Here is a 19,620-nt window from a genome sequence, read left to right as displayed (position 1 = left end):
TTTTGTAGCAAAAATTGTTTTATTGCTTCAATACATCTAAAAAAATAAATATCCTACATACTGTTAGGCTATGTTCACACACTGCAGTTTTTTTAATATGCTTCTTATGCAAATTTTCAGCTGCGTTTCACAATACCAGCAAAGTCTATGAGATTTCAGATATCTTAAGCACATAGCTTGTTTTTTTCATGACCGTTTTGTCAAAGAAAGTAATAGGTAGTGCAAAAAAATGCTGCAAAAAATGCAGGTATCAGGTTTTGCTGCGATTTTGTTCCAAAACCTGATGAAGTTGAATCAGGTTTTTTTTTTTATGCTCTAAGCTTTATCAGCATGCACAAGAGACAAATGTACCCTAACAAAAACGCAGGAAAAACAAGTGGCAAACGCTCAGTGAAACCTGCTTTTTAGCCTGCAAGAAAAACCTATGTGTGAACATAGCCTTACGTGTCTACAGCTCAGTACACCTGTAAGTCTCTACAGTAACAGACTACAAGCAAACCCTATGTAATGTAATCAGCAGTCATACGCTATTCTGTCTGTGTCTTACTTTCTGCAAATCTACAAGAATTAGGTTAATAAATGTGCTGTTCACTACATTTTTTTTTTTAAACCCATGAAGGTATTAAGCAGTTGTGTGATATGACCACCCGAAGAGAGAAGTTTGGTCAGGGACAAGGACACTGGTGCAGTAGACGAGTATCTGTACATTGTTGTCTAATAACCACCAAGGGCTCATTTTTAATATAAAAAAACGTAGTGGACAACCCTATAACAAATTACGACGGACCAGATCGCATCATAACTGCATATCAGAGTACGCAAATATTGTAGTCCTTTACTACGTAGACACAACTGGATAATTGTAAGATAATTTGCAAACTTTTAGATTTTGAATACACATTGAAGTAATAAAACAATTTCTATATATGACAATATGAGCAATACCTGTGCGTGGGTGGTGTGCCATAGGGGGTGCGCTGGTGATGTGAACGATTGGGATGAGAGTGCACTCTCTGATCGCACGCTAAACACAGCGCATCATTGCATGAATTACACACCACAGAAACGGTCTTCACACCACACAGTCCACAACCTTCAGGAGACGTTTCTGAGACTGGAGACATAATCAGTACCCAAAAACTAAAAGTTACTTTCTAGAAAAGTCATAATACGTTATAATCGAATAAATAAGGCAGCACACTGTAGCGCTAAAACATGCAAACATGAAATTTGAAAGTTGAACTGCATTACTGCACTAGAAATATGAAAAAATTAGAGCGTTTAGCGCATAAAATTGCTAATTTATGTGTACCTGCTAGCCACGTTAGGGCATCTCTCGTATACCAGGTCCTAGACTTTCCTTTCCTCGCTGAGAATAAACGTCTTTCAAATTTCATGTTTGCATATTTTAGCGCTACAGTGTGCTGCCTTATTTATTTGACTGTGTACGAGTTGGTGACTCTAGGTTCAGCACCTGTTCACACTTGATCTATGTTTGGATGCGACGGTCAGGTTTTTTGAAATTTGTATTCACTAGCCTTCTGACCGAGCACTCCGCCTCTTAGCCACAGGTGTTTTAATCGCAGCAGGTCTATTACCCCTCCACAGAGAGAGAGAAATTTAGTCTAAGAAGAGGTTTCACAGGTACCCATTCAGATGGAGACGTTTATTCTCAGCGAGGAAAGGAAAGTCTAGGACCTGGTATACGAGAGATGCCCTAATGTGGCTACCAGGTACACCTAAATTGGCCATTTTATGCGCTAAACGCTCTCATTTTTTCATATTTCTAGTGCAGTAATGCAGTTCAACTTTCAAATTTCATGTTTGCATATTTTAGCGCTACAGTGTGCTGCCTTATTTATTTGACTGTGTACGAGTTGGTGACTCTAGTTTCAGCACCTGTTCATACTTGATCTATGTTTGGATGTGACGGTCAATTTTTTGAAATTTATAATACGTTATAAGACAGATTAAAATAAAGCATGCACTAACAGACAAATCCAGAATATAATGCAATTCTCGAATACATAACATTGAAGGTAAATGGCACTGCCTAATCTCCTAAAGTTGTGCTTTACGTGTGCAAACATGACATATACTATTTGTCTTCACATACTAACTCATACAGATATCCATGCTTATGAGTCGGATAAATGTTGCATTGTTGGGTCCCTTATCCTAATTTAGGGCCTATTCCACTTGTTGTTAGGGTGCACATGAGATGTTTAGTGTAACCCCTTGGCCACTTACAGTTGTGCTCAAAAGTTTACATACCCTTGCAAAATTTTTGCTTTCTTGTCCTTTTTTCAGAGAATATGAATAACAACACCAAAACTTTTTCTCCACTCATGGTTAGTGGTTGGGTGAAGCCATTTATTGTCAAACTACTGAGTTTTCTCCTTTTAAATCATAATGGCAACCCAAAACATCTAAATGACCCTGTTCACATACCCCGGTGATTTTGGCCTGATAACATGCACAGAAGGTGCCACAAATGAGTTTGAATAGCTACTAAAGGTAACATCCTCACCTATGACCTGTTTGCTTGTAATCAGTGTGTGTGTGCATAATAGCTGAGTGAGTTTCTGTAATCCAGACAGACTCTTGCATCTTTCATCCAGCCACTGACATTTCTGGATTGTGAGTCATGGGGAAAGCAAAAGAATTGTCAACGGATCTACGGGAAAAGGTAGTTGAACAGTATAAAACAGGACAGGGATACAAAAAGATATCAAAGGAATTGATAATGGCAGTGAGCAGCATTCAAACTGTGATTAACAAATGGAGAATCAGGGGCTCTGTAAAAACAAAACCACGGTCAGGTTGACAAACAAAAATGTTGTCGACAACTGCCAGGAAAATTCAGCTGAAATTACAGGACTCTCTGAAAACGAGCATTGTGGATGCACAATAAGGAGGCACTTGCAGAAAAATGGGCTGCATGGTCGAGTCGCAAGAAGAAAGCCATTACTGTGCAAATGCCACAAAGTATCTCACCTACAATAAGCAAAACAGCACAGAGACAAGCCTCAAAACTTCTCAAACAAGTTAATTTGGAGTGATGAGACCAAAATTGAACTTTTTGGCCACAAACGGAGGTGGATCGCTGATGCTTTGGGGATGTGTGAGCTACAAAGGCACAGGAAACTTGGTCAAAGTTGAAGAAAAACGAATGCAGCAGATTATCAGCAAATACTGGAGGCAAATTTGCAAGTTCCAACATGACAACGATCCAAAACACAAGGCCAAGTCGAACTGTCATTGGCTACAGCAGAACAAAGTGAAGGTTCTGGAGTGACCATCTCAGTCTCCTCACCTCAATATCATTGAGCCACTCTGGGTAGATCTCAAGCGCGCAGTTCATACTAGACAGCCCAGGAATTTACAGGAACTGGAGGCTTTTTGCCAAGAAGAGTGGGCAGCTTTACCATCTGAGAAAATAAAAAACCTCATCTACAAATACCACAAAAGACTTCAAGCTGTCATTGATGTTATAGGGGCAATACACGGTATTAAGAAATGGGGTATGTGAACTTTTGATCACGGTCATTTGGATATTTTGAGTTGTCATTATGATTCAGAAAGAGAAAACACAGTAGTTTGACAGTAAATGGCTTCACCCAACCACTAACCATGAGTGGAGAAAAAGTTTTGGTGTTATTATTCATATTCTCTAAAAAAAAGAACAAGAAAGCAAAAACTCTGCTGAGGTATGTAAACTTTCGAGCACAACTGTATATACTTGAGGGCTTTAAATTGTTTGTCCTTTTGTTAATATGGTTGTGCAATAAAAAAAATATTTTTCATTATCATTGGACTTTCTTTTACCGTGCACCTTTCAGGTTTTTGGTAGAATTGGCTTATAAAAGGCTAAAAGTAAAAGAGTATATTTAAATGACAAAGCAATATTTGTATTACCTGGTGGGGTAGGTCTAGAAAAAACAACCGAATCTGACACCAAGGCTGGCTGCAAGTATACAAAAACCCAATTGTCATAAAAGCTTTTTAGAAAGGATGCATAAATCCACACATTTTACTGTCAAAAGCTCAATAAGATATCTAAACCTACTTTACCTGAGGCACATTCATAGTCATCAGTTCCTTTGCCACTTGATCCTGGTGTGGATGGGAGTTCTGGGGGACAAACAGGTCATGATTTCTGGTGAGGAAAATTCTAGGATTTGAAAAACAGAAGCCAGACCTGAAAGCACAGAGGCACTCACAGAAATCAAAAGATTGAGCTCACGATGCAGGATGATGACATCCGCTGTCACAGCGGCAACATTGGCGATATCTGGTTCCTCCACAGTATCTGGAAAGCTAAGACCATCTGGAAGAGACTGTGTGTAGCCATACAATGATAAGACATGACGCCCACCCTAGGAGGTAAGAAAAGCAGTGGCTCATTATATAGAAATATCACAATACACTTATGGACTCTAGTAAATCAGCCAAGGCACAGTGACATTTTGTCTACACAAAATGCTTCCTTTGGATTGGCATTTTCACTATTCTTTTCTATTTAATCTCTTTATTTTCTATTACAAAAAGATTCACAAATCACATCTAAAAGGACAAAAGGATTATGATTTAGTAATTTCTCCAGCCCATTGGCTGTGTTCGGAATCGCTGCTGGCCTAATTAGTTTTATTTTTAACTTTGTACCACTAAAACTTTGAGGAGGACACAACCCTAAATAAGTATTGCAGCACCTTCATGCTTCATCAGGAGTCAAACCCAATGATAAAGTGATGGTATATCCTAGCCACCATTTTGTAGAAAGTGAATACTTGTTATGTGCCATGTTTATAACCACATGTCCACTTGCTGATGAAGTATACTGACAGGGAGGAGAGGAATAACAAGTGTAATGAGAGCTAGCAAGTTGTAGAACCGGGCTGCAGTTCTGCTGGATCGGTAACATGGCAGACAAGGAGAACTTCATCTTACTGAATGAAAAGGAAAGGGAGGATCGCAGCACAATGACGGAACTTTGAAGCCAAAAGGTTCTACACATGAAGATCTAATGGCACTGGGTTTCCTGAGATTTAAAAAAATATATATATATTCTGCTTTTTATTTTGCAAGAAACAGTGTCACTCTATGGGAATGGTCTGGCATTTCAGCTGTTAAAGTGAATAGCTCTTTGCTGCAAATACACAGCCCGTGCACTAGAATGGTGCAGTCTCAAAAAAAAAACAAAAAACACTCAATTAACTCAGTGATTCTCAATTGACATTATATATATATATATATATATATATATATATATATATACACACATACACACACACACTCATACATTATATTGAAAGCTCTGCACTAGATATAATACACTATGGTATATAATGTCACACATCAGATTTTACACTGTATGAATATAGTGGCAATCTTTTAGTTCACGTCATTATGTGTCTTTCTAACACTGCATGCTCTGAACTCACCATTCTATATCATATCTGGCCCTGACATGTAAAAATTGTAAAATTAAAAAAAAAAAAAAAAAAAAAAAAAGGTAAATCCAATAGAAATATTAAAGGGAATCTGCCATCAGAGTCATGCTGCCTGAACAGTAAGCAGCATGAATAGACTCTGCCTACACAATTGCAGCCGTGCATGTTTTACTCTGAAATGCTGAGTTGTCTCAGAGAAAACATACTTTGAAAAGCATGGGGACGATGTGTCTCGCATGCCTAGTCTGTGGCTTCTTCCTGACTCAGTGACTGACCAACCTCCCCTTCTGTGCGTACACACGGAGAGACCTGATGGTTAAGGGGATTGGGGCAGGGAGAAGTTGGTGTGGGGCGTGAAGTCAGCCGAAGACACACAATCCCTGTCGGCTTTTAAACATATGCTTTTTCTTAAATGCCGCAGCACTTTAGAGTAAGGCTACTTTCACACTAGCGTTAACTGCATTACGTCGCAAATGCGTCGTTTTGCCGAAAAAACGCATCCTGCAAAAGTGCTTGCAGGATGCGTTTTTTCTGCATTGACTAACATTAGCGACGCATTTGCGATGCAATGACACACGTCGCAACCGTCCTGCGATGGTAGCGCCGTGCTGTTGCGGACCGTCGGGAGCAAAAAACGTTACATGTAACGTTTTTTGCTCCCGACGGTCCGCTTTTTCCGACCGCGCATGCGCGGCCGGAACTCCGCCCCCACCTGACAATGGGGCAGCGGATGCGCAGGAAAAATGCATCCGCTGCCCCCGTTGTGCGGCGGGGACAACGCTAGCGTCGGGGACCTCGGCCCGACGCTAGTGTGAAAGAAGCCTAAAACACGCCTGACAGTAATCGCACAGCCAGGCAATGAATAATCGCCCTATAATCGCTACAATAATTAATTACAACTTACATTAATGGCATCAACAGTGGATTTAAACACTGGGTTGTTAAATTTGACGCTTCTCCAGAACTTAGGTCTTTGTTGTGAGAGGAGATTCTTTCCATATTTCTCCAGGATATTGAGAGCATTAATCACACTGCGAAGATGTTGTGGCTAGGGTACGAAGAACAGTACAAATGAATGTCAAATATTAACACTTTCCATTTCAAACGCTGAGTGACAGTTCAAGCTTATGCTACAGTATATAATAAAAGAAACCGCAAAGTACAAAGGCCTGTGAAACTGGTGCTGCACATGTAGCCTTCGCATTGGGATGAAAACTGGAGAAAAATGTATGAGATTCTTGATAATATACCTGTTCAACACCTGGAAGTAGAGTCGGCAGGTCCAGTCTACGATACCTATCTTTCAATGGGACCTCGAGCATCCGGTCAAGTAGAACGGTTGTCACAGTGTCAGGCTGCTGAATTAAAGCCTGTTCCAAAGCACTTCTCAGCTGCCAGGTAGCCATGTTTCCACAGAAGACACTGTCATTGGTATAATCCAAATACACAGCAGCACTTTAGTTTCCTTCAGTAACAGACCTTTAAAATAAATACATAAATAATTAATACACCAAATATATAGATACATCTGTTATGAACTGTATACATAATACGCCATACATTACTTAACCCCTTAAAAGGAATCTGTCAGCAGGTTTGCGTAATGTAATCTGAGAGCAGCATGATGTAGGGGATGAAAGTCTGATGTTTTATCAGGAGGTGATCACTAGAGGACTAGCTACCCCGTGCCATCTAGTCATCCTGCTTTGTTAAACCCACCCCCACCACTGATTAGCAGCTTTCTGTCAATGTGCAGTGTACACAGAAAGCTACTAATCAGTGGTGTAATTATATAGGGCTCAGCCTTCTGAGCTCTGCTGGATCTGCAGCAGAGAAAACGGTTTTTATCAAAAGTGCTGCATCCAATAAACTAAGTGACATCACTGAAATCGGGGCTTCTGTCTCTACAGCATGCTGCTGTCAGATGGAGTAGTAAAAACCAGGTGACAGATTCTCCTAAACCCCTTTCCGACATCGGGAGTGATAGTACACCAATGTTGGACACCCTCCCTTTGATGTGGGCTCCGGCGCTGAGCCTACATGTTTTCCGGCACGTCAGCTGATGAGGCAAATATAACAAATATGAGTGGGAAATCAGGGGTGCCCAGTTTAGCGATTAATGGTAGAATTTGATTAAATAGCTAGCTATGGGCCGGAACTGGAAAGTCAGGCTGATCTTCAGGATTGATTCTAAACTAAAAGCTTCATTCTGTGTTTTTCATGGGGAGAACACATATCCATTATAATCTATAGACATGGTCATATTTATTTATTTAATTTTTTAAGCCTGCCAAATAAATAAATGGACATCAAGTTTTGATCAATTTGCCGATCTAACTCGCCCATTCAAGTGCATTGGTCTGTGAAAATACTGTATGGCACACAGATCTATCCAACCATCTGTATATCATCCTATTGCTGTCTGATTTTAACCATCTAAGTCCCCAATTCATCAAAGTGATGATGCACGGATTCTGGATTAAGAAACGTTGTAAAGTCACAAAACTTTTTCTCAATTTCGAGTTGCACAAAAGTATTCTGAATGTTGGCATTCTCACGCCAATTGTGCTCAGCTCTGCCAAAATTCATGACAAACTAAAGGTACCTTCACACTAAGCGACGCTGCAGCGATACAGACAACGATGCCGATCGCTGCAGCGTCGCTGTTTAGTCGTTGTGTGGTCGCTGGAGAGCTGTCACACAGACCGCTCTCCAGCGACCAACGATGCCGAAGTCCCCTGGTAACCAGGGTAAACATCGGGTTACTAAGCGCAGGGCCGCGCTTAGTAACCCGATGTTTACCCTGGTTACCATTGTAAAAGTAAAAAAAAAAAACCACATACTCACATTCCGGTGCCCGGCGTCCGCTTCCCTGCACTCCTCCTGCATCCTGTGTCAGCGCCGAACATCTCCGGCATCTCCCACAGAGCAGAGCGGTGACGTCACAGCTCTGCTTTACGGCCGGCACTTACACAGGATGCAGGAGGAGTGCAGGCAAGCGGACGCCGGGCACCGGAATGTGAGTATGTGGTTTTTTTTTTTAACTTTTACAATGGTAACCAGGGTAAACATCGGGTTACTAAGCGCGGCCCTGCGCTTAGTAACCCGATGTTTACCCTGGTTACCAGTGAAGACATCGCTGGATCGGTGTCACACACACCGATTCAGCGATGTCAGCGGGAGATCCAGCGACGAAATAAAATTCTGGACTTTCAGCTCCGACCAGCGATCTCACAGCGGGATCCTGATCGCTGCTGCGTGTCAAACACAACGAGATCGCTATCCAGGACACTGCAACGTCACGGATCGCTATCGTTATCGTTGTAAAGTCGCTTAGTGTGAAGGTACCTTAAGCCTCATCTTACACCAGAAATTTCACTTCAGTTCCTAATTGGATTAGCCCCATCGAGATCAGCCTTGTTCACAGCAGTCTTGATGAATCTTGGCCTATATCTACATTCACACATCAATTTTTCTCATCTTTGTGCTGTCCATTTTTAAGACAGGCAGCACACTGACCCAGAGATCTATAGAACCATTCATACATCCGACGTTTTCTGATAGATGCATGCTTCCCTTCTGTTAAACTCTCTGCATGTCCTATTCTCATCCGTTTTTGGAGATGAGACTTGGAAAATATCTTTTTTCCCCACTTGTTTATAACTTTTTCATTGTAAAAGTGTCAGTAGAAAAAAAATGGTTGAGACAGTTTAGCCTTTTTAGTTTTTAACAATGGCTAAGAAAAAATAAATAAAATAGAGGAAAAACGGGTGAGAGAAAAAGTGCTTGATTTTAATAGATGTAAATACAAAACCAGATGTATGAACGTAGCCTAATGGGTAAAAGAAGCTCAGAAGTGTATTATTTGTTTAGCATATGGGAAAAATGGATGCCACACAAGATGGGGAAATTAGTCACATCAAAAATGGATGGCAAAAAAAAAACAAAACAAAAAAAACACAGATCTGAAAGTGACCTAAAGCTGAGGTAGCAGTGGAGCAAATAACCAACTGTCTTCTGTTACCCTGAATAACACAGTAACATCCGTTTTTAGTTTAAATACTAGCTGTTTCCAGCCAGCTAACGCTCGGCACGCTCATTGCTATCTAAGGCTATGTTCACACGCTGCGGGTTTTGCTGCGGACCCGCAGCTGTTTTGCAGCTGCGGGTCCGCATCCTTTTTCCATGTAGGTTACAGTACAATGTAACCTAATGGAAAACAAAACCCGCTGTGCCGACGATCCTTTTTTTCTGTGGAAAATCCGCGCGGATTTTCTGCAGAAAAAAAGAAGGACCATGTCACTTCTTGGTGCAGAATCGCAGCGATTCTGCACCCATAGGAATGCATTGAACCGCTAACTTCCCGCACGGGGCTGTGCCCACGTTGCGGGAAGTTAAGCGGATAATGTGCGGGTGGTACCCGGGGTGGAGGAGAGGAGACTCTCCTCCAGGCCCTGGGAACCATATTTGGGTGTAAAAAAAAGAATTAAAATAAAAAATAATGCTATACTCACCTCTCAGCGCTGCCCGCGGCGTCCGGTCTCAGTTGCTGTGCCGAACAGGACCTGTGGTGACGTCGCGGTCACATGACCGTGATGACGCCGCGGTCACATGACCGTGACGTCACGAAGGTCCTTGTCGGCACAGCCGCTTGCAGCGCCGGGGAGATCGCGACGTCAGAGGGTGAGTATAACCAATGTTTATTATTTTTTACATTACTATTGATGCTGCATATTGCTGCATATGCAGCATCAATAGTACAGCAGTAATCCCGCAGCGGAAACCGCGGAACAAACCGCGATAAATCTGCAGGGATAACCGCAGCGGTTTTGCCCTGCAGATTTTCAATTCCGCTGCGGGATTAACCCGCAGAGGAACCCGCAGCGTGTGAACGTGGCCTAACGCTGCTAGTGATTAAACTAAAGTAAATAATGACAACATTCAATAGCGCTTACACAGGTGGTAAATTAACTTAAAATGAAGTTAATAACAATAATAATAATTACAAATCAGAATAATACTACATTTTATTCACAATGTGAAATCAAAAGCAAACTGGATTCGTGTGGTAATGTGTGAGGATGGAGCCTCGTGTGGTAATGTGGAGGGACGGAGCCTCGTGTGGTAATGTGTGAGGACGGAGCCTCGTGTGGTAATGTGTGGGGACGGAGCCTCGTGTGGTAATGTGTGGGGACGGAGCCTCGTGTGGTAATGTGTGGGGACGCAGCCTCGTGTGGTAATGTGTGAGGACGGAGCCTCGTGTGGTAATGTGTGAGGACGGAGCCTCGTGTGGTAATGTGTGGGGACGGAGCCTCGTGTGGTAATGTGTGAGGACGGAGCCTCGTGTGGTAATGTGTGGGGACGGAGCCTCGTGTGGTAATGTGTGGGGACGGAGCCTCGTGTGGTAATGTGTGGGGACAGAGCCTCGTGTGGTAATGTGTGAGGACGGAGCCTCGTGTGGTAATGTGGAGGGACGGAGCCTCGTATGGTAATGTGTGAGGACGGAGCCTCGTGTGGTAATGTGTGGGGACGGAGCCTCGTGTGGTAATGTGGGGGTCGGGATTATGTGTGGTAATATGGTGGGGGGGCCGGATTATGTGTGGTAATGTGGTGGAGGGGCGGGATTGTGTGTGGTACTGTGGTGGGGGGCGGGATTATGTGTGGTAATGTGGTGGGGGGCAGGATTATGTGTGGTAATGTGGTGGGGGGCAGGATTATGTGTGGTAATGTGGTGGAGGGCAGGATTATGTGTGGTAATGTGGTGGGGGCGGGATTGTGTGTGGTAATGTGGTGGGGGGGATTGTGTGTGGTAATGTGGTGGGGGGCGGGATTATGGGTGGTAATGTGGGGGGGCGGGATTGTGTGTGGTGATGTGGTGGGGGGCGGGATTGTGTTTGGTAATGTGGTGGGGGGGCGGGATTGTGTTTGGTAATGTGGTGGGGGTGGGATTATGTGTGGTGATGTGGTGGGGGGGCGGGATTATGTGTGGTGATGTGGTGGGGGCGGAGCTACTGTGCAGGGGGCGGGATTAGCGAGTAATCACGATGCCTGTTATATATATATATATAGATTCCATGAATCAATAGGACAAGGTCATTGGTCTTTATAAATCTTTCATTATGTTTAGACAAGTATAAATCCAAGTGGCCTATCGTGATTAAAGCTCTTTCAGATGTCCGTGATAATCGGTCTAATGTCGGATCACAAGGCACAGCTTTGTATATTTCTATGAAGCATGTCACGCTCGGATCAGAAGATGTGCAGCCAGCCCGGGCATTGCAATCCGACATTAGACTGATTATCATAGACATAAAAGCCCCAAAAGAGAAAACAGGAAAGTCAGGTTGGCAGCTGATGTGTCCAGAATAATAATAATATTAACAAACAGGGGAGGGTGATGACCCCAGCGATCCCAAGACCCTGTGCGTGCTCGACCTCGACTCATTGTCTAGGGGAAAAAACTGATGGCCATGTTCCCATAATGAGCTTTTCTTTTTTTTTTCCATTATGTAAAGTAAGTTACTTGTGTTTTTATCATTGCAATTTTAAGTGCGTTCATGTTTTAATCAAAGCCGCTTTGTTTTTTATACTTGCTGGTATTTCGCTTTGGCAAAACTTATCAAAAATCGTCATATGCGGATTACATGACTTTTTGATGCGTTTCCGCTGTGCTCGTGCGTTTTTTTTTAACTGCGGATTTTCCACGTTTACAGAAAACCCAGCGCACCGCAGGTCAGTTACGCTGAGTATCACAGAAGCCCGATGTGCCCGAGACTCTATAGATCCCATCCACTTTGCTGGAACTGTAAGGCGCTGCATTTATGATTCCGCAGGGTCAAAAACGCACTGTGGGCGCAGCCTAAGGCTATGTGCACACGTTGCGGATTAGGCTTAGGAATTTCTGGTGCGGATTCTGTCTCTCCTGGCAGAAAACGCAGCTGCGGTTTTTTGTGCGGTTCCGCAGCGTTTTATTGTGCATTTTTGCTGCGGTTTTCTTGCGGATTTGCTGCGTTTTTTACCCCTGTGGTTTTCTATAATGGAATGGGTACAAAAACGCTGCAGATTCACAAAAAAGAAGTGACATGCTACTTCTTTTAAACCGCAGCGTTTCCGCAGCGGATTTTCCGCAAAGTGTGCACAGCATTTTTTTTTTCTCATTGATTTACATTGTACTGTAAATCAATTGTGGATCTGCAGCGTTTCTGCACTAAGGGGGTGTTACAGCCATTGGATATATTTTCAGCAGTAAATCCAGATCACCAAATCCTACAGACTGCACAGGGGAATGCCTTATCGCTAGGTTGCGGATTTCATATCCAAAAGACCCATTTCTGCCCCGGACCCTCAGCACCGTGTGTGGATGAGACGTAATAAAGGTCTTCCCCAGTTCCGTAAATACAAGCCCCTCCACGTATGACCCATGTGAACATACACGTCCCCTACTGGTCCTGTTTGTTATAATCAGAAGATAACAACCCTATTAAATTTCCCTCAAAATCAATATCACATGACCTCTGCAATCAGATTATCAGAAGAAGACCCCTTTATGCTCATCTGCCCCACAATGTTATTAGACGTACTCCAGCCGGCATTTCCTGCAGCCCCCCACCCCTGTAGCCCCACAGACAACATCAGAAAATGGGAGCTTCTTCCAAAGTAGCCATATTTCTAAGTAAGGCAGGAAGCACTGACATAATACCAAGCACTAAACTGGGGCTCACAGTACAGAGACTGGCACACAGCACAGCATGGTCGCCAGAGGTTGTGTGGGCATGCTGAGCCCTGTAGTTCTGCTACGTGCCTGCCTCACAACAGTCTGCCTGTCACCCGTGACCCCCGCTCGCCCCAGAAGCACTCACACATTCCATAACCCATAGCCAATACCTGTCTGAGCTCAGCTACTTCTCGTCTTATGTTTCTCATTCTTACTTCCTCTTTCCATTCCCAAGAAATAACAGAATCATGGTTGTTCAGCTAAGACCAAGCGACCTCTACAGGCCGGAGGTAAAATCGCACGGCAGGAGGACAATACTGCACACATGGCCCGGCGCCTTGTGACAGACGTGAGGTGCTATTATATGTTCTGGTTTGGTTTCCAGCAGATTTTTTTTTTAAGGGGATCTTCTTGCTTTAGGTCTCCAAAGACACAAAGTGGTTAAAAGAAGTGACCTTTGAGGCCAGTGGGGAGGGGCCCAATGCAGTCCAATACCTCATCAAAATACACAATTCCACCTGCTTTGTACATCTCGTGGGTCCCTGAAATGTCCACCCCTGTGTGTTAGGCCGATTTCACACATTGTGATATTTACGGTGCCGGAAAAAAATGGTACTGAAGATGTCAGTGTCTGTGTGTGTAATACTTGTGGCACACGTTTGGCAACCATGTGCCGCATCAGTACCAAAAGCACGGGCACCAGGGAAGAAGCGGTACATTAAGCGCTGTTCCCCCGCACCGGGTGCTGAATACGGCTCTCATCAGTCTCTCCTGCTCTGCCGACGATCAAAGCAAGCAGGGGAGAATGCTGACAGTTGTATTAAAGTCAGAACAATGACAGCAGGCAGCGGCTGAAGGGACTATTACTCCCATCAGCCTACACCTGCTGCCACTAATAACAGTGACAGTAGGTGGCAACTGATGGGGGTATTCATCACCCACCACTTGCACTATAAATGAAAAAAACAACCTGGGATCCCCTGTATTTTCTATAACCAGCCAGGCAAAATTCACAGCTGGTGGCTGCAGCTGTCAGCTTCAGCAAGGCTGGTTATCAAAAATAGAGGAGTCCAATTTTGGTGCTTTGCCCGACTATTCCCACTTGGCCTGTAGCGGTGGCAATTGAGTAATAGTTGTGGGGTTGATGTCACCTTTCTTCCCCACAATGTTTTTTTTTGTTAACAAAATTCGCAAAGCTTTTACTTAATGCCACATCCAGCATCAGTATAATGCACTCCCATAGGAGTATAATGCAGCCCCATAGGAGTATAATGCATCCCCATAGCAGTATAATGCAGCCCCATAGCAGTATAATGCAGCCCCATAGGAGTATAATGCAGCCCCATAGGAGTATAATGCAGCCCTATAGGAGTATAATGCAGCCCCATAGCAGTATAATGCGCCTCAAAGCAGTATAATGCAGCCCCAAAGCAGTATAATGCACCCCATAGTATAATGCACCCCATATGAGTATAATGTGCCCCTATAGCAGTATAATGCACCCCCATAGCAATATAATGCACCCCGATAGCAGTATAATGCAGCCCCAGAACAGTATAATACAGCCCCATAGCAGTACAATGCACTCCCAGAGCAGTATCATGCAGCCCCATAGGAGTATAATGCAGCCCCATAGTAGTATAATGCAGCCCCATAGCAGTATAATGCAGCCCCATAGCAGTATAATGCAGCCCCATAGCAGTATAATGCAACCCCATAGTAGTATAATGCACTCCCATAGCAGTATAATGTAGCCCTATAGTAGTATAATTCAGCCCCACAGTAGTATAATGCAGTCCCATAGGAGTATAATGTAGTCCCATAGGAGTATAATGCAGTCCCATAGGAGTATAATGCAGCCCCATAGTAGTATAATGCAGCCCCATAGGAGTATAATGCAGCTCCATAGGAGTATAATGCAGCCCCATAGGTGTATAATGCAGCCGGATAGGAGTATAATGCACCCCTATAGCAGTATTATGCAGCCCAATAGCAGTATAATGCAGCCCCATAGCAGTATAATGCACTCCCATAGCATTATAATGCACTCTCATAGCAGTATAATGCATCCCCATAGCAATATAATGCACTCCCATAACAGTATAATGCAGCCCCATAGCAGTATAATACAGCCCCATAGGAGTATATGCAGCCCCATAGGAGTATAATGCAGTCCCATGGGAGTATAATGCAGCCCCATGGAAGTACAGTGCACCCCGTAGTGGTGTAATGCAGCCCCATGGGAGTATAATGCAGCCCCATAAAAGTATAATGCAGCCCCATGGGAGTATAATGCAGCCCTATAAAAGTATAATGCAGCCCCATGGGAGTTTAATGCAGCCCCATAGTGGTATAATGCAGCCCCATGAGAGTATAATGCAGCCCCATAGTGATATAATGCAGCCCCATGGGAGTATAATGCACCCCATAGTGGTATAATGCAGCCCCATGGGAGTATAATGCAGCCCCATAAAAGTATAATGCAGCCCCATGGGAGTATAATGCACCCCATAGTGGTATAATGCAGCCCCATGGGAGTATAATGCACCCCATAGCAGTATAATGCACCCCTATAGCAGTATAAAGCTCCCCCATAGCAGTATAATGCACCCCGATAGCAGTATAATACAGCCTCATAGCAGTATAATACAGCCCCATAGCAGTACAATGCACTCCCAGAGCAGTATAATGCAGCCCCATAGCAGTATAATGCATCCCCATATGAGTATAATGCAGCCCCATGGTAGTATAATGCAGTCCTATAGCAGTATAATGCAATCCCATAGTAGTATAATGCACTCCCATACCAGTATAATGTAGCCCTATAGTAGTATAATGCAGCCCCACAGCGGTATAATGCAGCCACATAGTAGTATAATGCACCCCTTATGAGTATAATGGAGCCCCATATGTCACGCTCATGCCCTGACTGGTGGGCGTGAGCTCGAGGGGTTTGTGGCCCCACTGTGCCACAAACCAGACTACCCTGGAAGGGGCGTGACTATGACAGCTGCCTGGGTTTTCACTAGAGCCTCTGATGGTGAGGTCAAGCTTGTGCAGCAGGCAGCTGCCAGGTGCTACTCCAGGGTGGTGTCTGGCTGTGGCTGCTGATCCCACTTGGGAGACAGTGTCATGGCGCCGCCGCTCCTGCCGCCCCGCCTGCCGCTCCGCCCCCTGTCCGCCGGCATACTTACCCGACCCGGCGCGCTCCTGCGGTGTGTGCACGCCTTCTGGTCTCTTCGTCTCCAGTCTCGCCGCCGGGCCCTGGCTCACATCGGGTGCGCGTGCGCACTCCTCTCCCAACTCCTTCCGCGCACGCGCACTTCCTTCCCCTGCTCTACGGACGCTCCCTTCCTCCTCTCTCTGACCCTGGAGGACCCTGACCCGGAAGTCCTTCTGCGTCTCTCCTATTTAAGGTAACTTCTTCCTCTGCTCCATGCCTGATTGTCATTTGTCCTCATTTGACCCAGGTCCCTCTGTACCTTGCTCTGTCTTGTGCGTTCGCCATTCCTTGCTCTGTCCTGTGCGTTCGTCATACCTTGCCTGTCCTGTGTTTCCGCCATACCCTGCCTGCCCTGTGTTTCTGCCATACCCTGCCTGTCCAGTGTTTCTGCCATACCCTGCCTGTCCAGTGTTCCTGCCATAACCTGCCTGTCTTGTGTTTCCACCATACGCTGCCTGTCCTGTGTTCCCAAAATATCCATTCTGTCCTGGGCGTCCGCCATACCCTGCCTATTCTTTGTCTCGGTCATTGCCAGTCAGTCCTGTGTCTCCGTTATAGCCAGTTATGCGTCTTTTCCTCTCCTACTTCCTGTCCCCGGGTATCAGCTTCTGCGGCAATAGTCTCCCTCGGGCCTACCCCTAACGCTCCCTGTGTTGGGGGTGGTCTACCTGGCCAGCTCGCCCTTGGGAGGTTCGTTGTCGTGGTTCTGTGGGTTCACCTTAGGAGTTCCGAAAGAGCTGACAGACAGGAACACCAGGATTGGTGCGGGCATCAGGCAGGACTGGCAGAAGAGCACGGCTGAAACTCAGACGAGTAGGCTGGCACGGCTGAGACACAGGGCTGGCAGAGACACGGCAGAGAACACAGGGCTGGCAGGCACGGCAGAGAACACAGAGCTGGCAGGCACGGCAGAGAACACAGAGCTGGCAGGCACGGCAGAGAACACAGAGCTGGCAGGCAAGGCAGAGAACACAGAGCTGGCAGGCATGGCAGAGAACACAGAGCTGGCAGGCACGGCAGAGAACACAGGGCTGGTTGGTGTATGAAGAAACAGGTAGGGACCTGTTCACACTGGAGGTGCAGGTACGGATATGTAGTATGGAGGAACAGGTAGGGACCTGTTCACGCTGGAGGTGCAGGTACGGATATGTAGTATGGAGGAACAGGTAGGGAACTGTTCACACAGGAGGTGCAGGAAAGGAAACAAGCAGAAAGGAATGAGGTATGAAGGAACAGGTTGGGACCTGTACACACAGGAGATTCAGGTACGGAAACAAGCCAGAAGGAAAGGAGAATGAAGGAACAGGTTGGGACCTGTTCACACAGGAAGAGAACCGCAAGGCTGTGGATAGGAGCGGTAGAGCAGCAAGAGATAGTGTAGCAATAAAAGCTAAGCAGAGCAGAACCACAAGGAATGTGGAGAGGAGCTGCAGCAAGAGGATTCTGCAGCAGCAAAGCAGAGCAGAACCGCAAGGAATGCGGAGAGGAGCTGCAGTAAGAGATTACTGCAGCTGCAGAAGCTAAGCAGAGCGGAGCCACAAGGAATGTGGAGAGGAGCTGCAGCAAGAGGTTTCTGCAGCAGCAAAGCAGAGCAGAACCGCAAGGAATGCGGAGAGGAGCTGCAGCAAGAGATTACTGCAGCAGAAGATAAGCAGAGTAGAAAGGAGCAGAACCGCTGGAGTGCAGAGCAGAGGTAAAGCCACAAAGGTACAGAGCAGGCAGAGCCGCAAGAGTGCGGAGCATAAGCAGACTGAGAACACAAGGAAAGACACAACAGGGAAGGAAGCCACAGACAAGAAGACCGAGATAAGACTAGGTTCAGACAAGCAAATGGAACAAGACAAGAAACAAGAACAAAGACACAGGGACCAGGATATTCTGCCTCCTGGAGGGCGGACAACAAGATCTAGGCAAGGCAAGGAGAAAAGCCTCTAGAGAGGGAGTAATACAGAGCAAGGCCTGGCAAACTCAGAAGCTAAGCACAAACTGAGCTAACACATTGCACAGGCCCAGTCCACTGGGTGGAGCTGCACTAAATACTGGAGGCCTCCTGGCAATTGGTCAGGAACAGATTAGACAGATGTACCTGATTCCTATAAGAACCAGAGAGTTTAGGCGCCGCCCCCCTATGCACACAGCCAGGAAGCATGCAGAGAGCAGAGACACAGAATATGGAGCTGGCAAGAAACAGAAACTGCAACATGACCTGGAGCAATGGGTAAGATAGTGTGAGAGATGAGAGGCCATGTCGTGATGCCAGCAGAGTTGTTACACCATAGGTGTATAATGCAGCCAGATAGGAGTATAATGCACCCCTATAGCAGTATAATGCAGCCCAATAGCAGTAGAATGCAGCCCCATAGCAGTATAATGCACTCCCATAGCATTATAATGCACCCTCATAGCAGTATAATGCATCCCCATAGCAATATAATGCACTCCCATAGCAGTATAATGCAGCGCCATAGCAGTATAATACAGCCCCATAGGAGTATATGCAGCCCCATAGGAGTATAATGCAGTCCCATAGGAGTATAATGCAGCCCCATGGGAGTATAGTGCAGCCCCATAGCAGTATAATGCAGCCCCATAGGAGTATAATGCAGCTCCATAGTAGTATAATGCAGCCCCATAGTAGTATAATGCAGCCCCATAGCAGTATAATGCAACCCCATAGTAGTATAATGCACTGCCATAGAAGTATAATGTAGCCCTATAGTAGTATAATGCAGCCCCACAGCAGTAAAATGCAGCCCCACAGGAGTATAATGCAGCCCCACAGGAGTATAATGCAGCCCCATAGTAGTATAATGCAGCCCCATAGCAGTATAATGCAACCCCATAGTAGTATAATGCACTCCCATAGCAGTATAATGTAGCCCTATAGTAGTATAATGCAGCCCCACAGCAGTATAATGCAGCCCCATAGGAGTGTAATGCAGCCCCATAGTAGTATAATGCAGCCCCATAGTAGTATAATGCAGCCCCATAGCAGTATAATGCAACCCCATAGTAGTATAATGCACTCCCATAGGAGTATAATGTAGCCCTATAGTAGAATAATGCAGCCCCACAGCAGTATAATGCAGACCCATAGGAGTATAATGCAGCCCCATAGTAGTATAATGCACCCCATATGAGTATAATGCAGCCCCATAGGTGTATAATGCAGCCGGATAGGAGTATAATGCACCCCCATAGCAGTATAATGCAGCCCAATAGCATTTTAA

The 19,620-nt window shown here is 45.2% G+C and overlaps 1 protein-coding gene across 1 annotated transcript in view; it reads right to left on the bottom strand.

Moving 5' to 3' along the window:
• RNF31 (ring finger protein 31) overlaps positions 1 to 13,583 on the bottom strand; it is a 76,429-nt gene extending 62,846 nt beyond the window's left edge. The window contains exons 1-7 of the mRNA XM_077299486.1: positions 13,338 to 13,583; positions 6,704 to 6,932; positions 6,358 to 6,501; positions 4,224 to 4,379; positions 4,075 to 4,134; positions 3,919 to 3,967; positions 946 to 1,114 (exon numbers count right to left, since the gene is read on the bottom strand). Coding sequence (XP_077155601.1) covers positions 946 to 1,114; positions 3,919 to 3,967; positions 4,075 to 4,134; positions 4,224 to 4,379; positions 6,358 to 6,501; positions 6,704 to 6,859 — 734 coding nt within the window. The 5' untranslated portion in view covers positions 6,860 to 6,932; positions 13,338 to 13,583. The remainder of the gene's footprint in view (positions 1 to 945; positions 1,115 to 3,918; positions 3,968 to 4,074; positions 4,135 to 4,223; positions 4,380 to 6,357; positions 6,502 to 6,703; positions 6,933 to 13,337) is intronic.
• Between the last annotated feature and the right edge of the window lie 6,037 nt (positions 13,584 to 19,620).

The sequence above is a fragment of the Ranitomeya variabilis genome, chromosome 1, assembly GCF_051348905.1.
Source record: "Ranitomeya variabilis isolate aRanVar5 chromosome 1, aRanVar5.hap1, whole genome shotgun sequence".
In the NCBI taxonomy this organism is placed as follows: Eukaryota; Metazoa; Chordata; class Amphibia; order Anura; family Dendrobatidae; genus Ranitomeya; species Ranitomeya variabilis.
The sequence above is the reverse complement of the archived record's forward strand: the minus strand, read 5'-3'. Positions and strand labels throughout refer to the sequence as shown.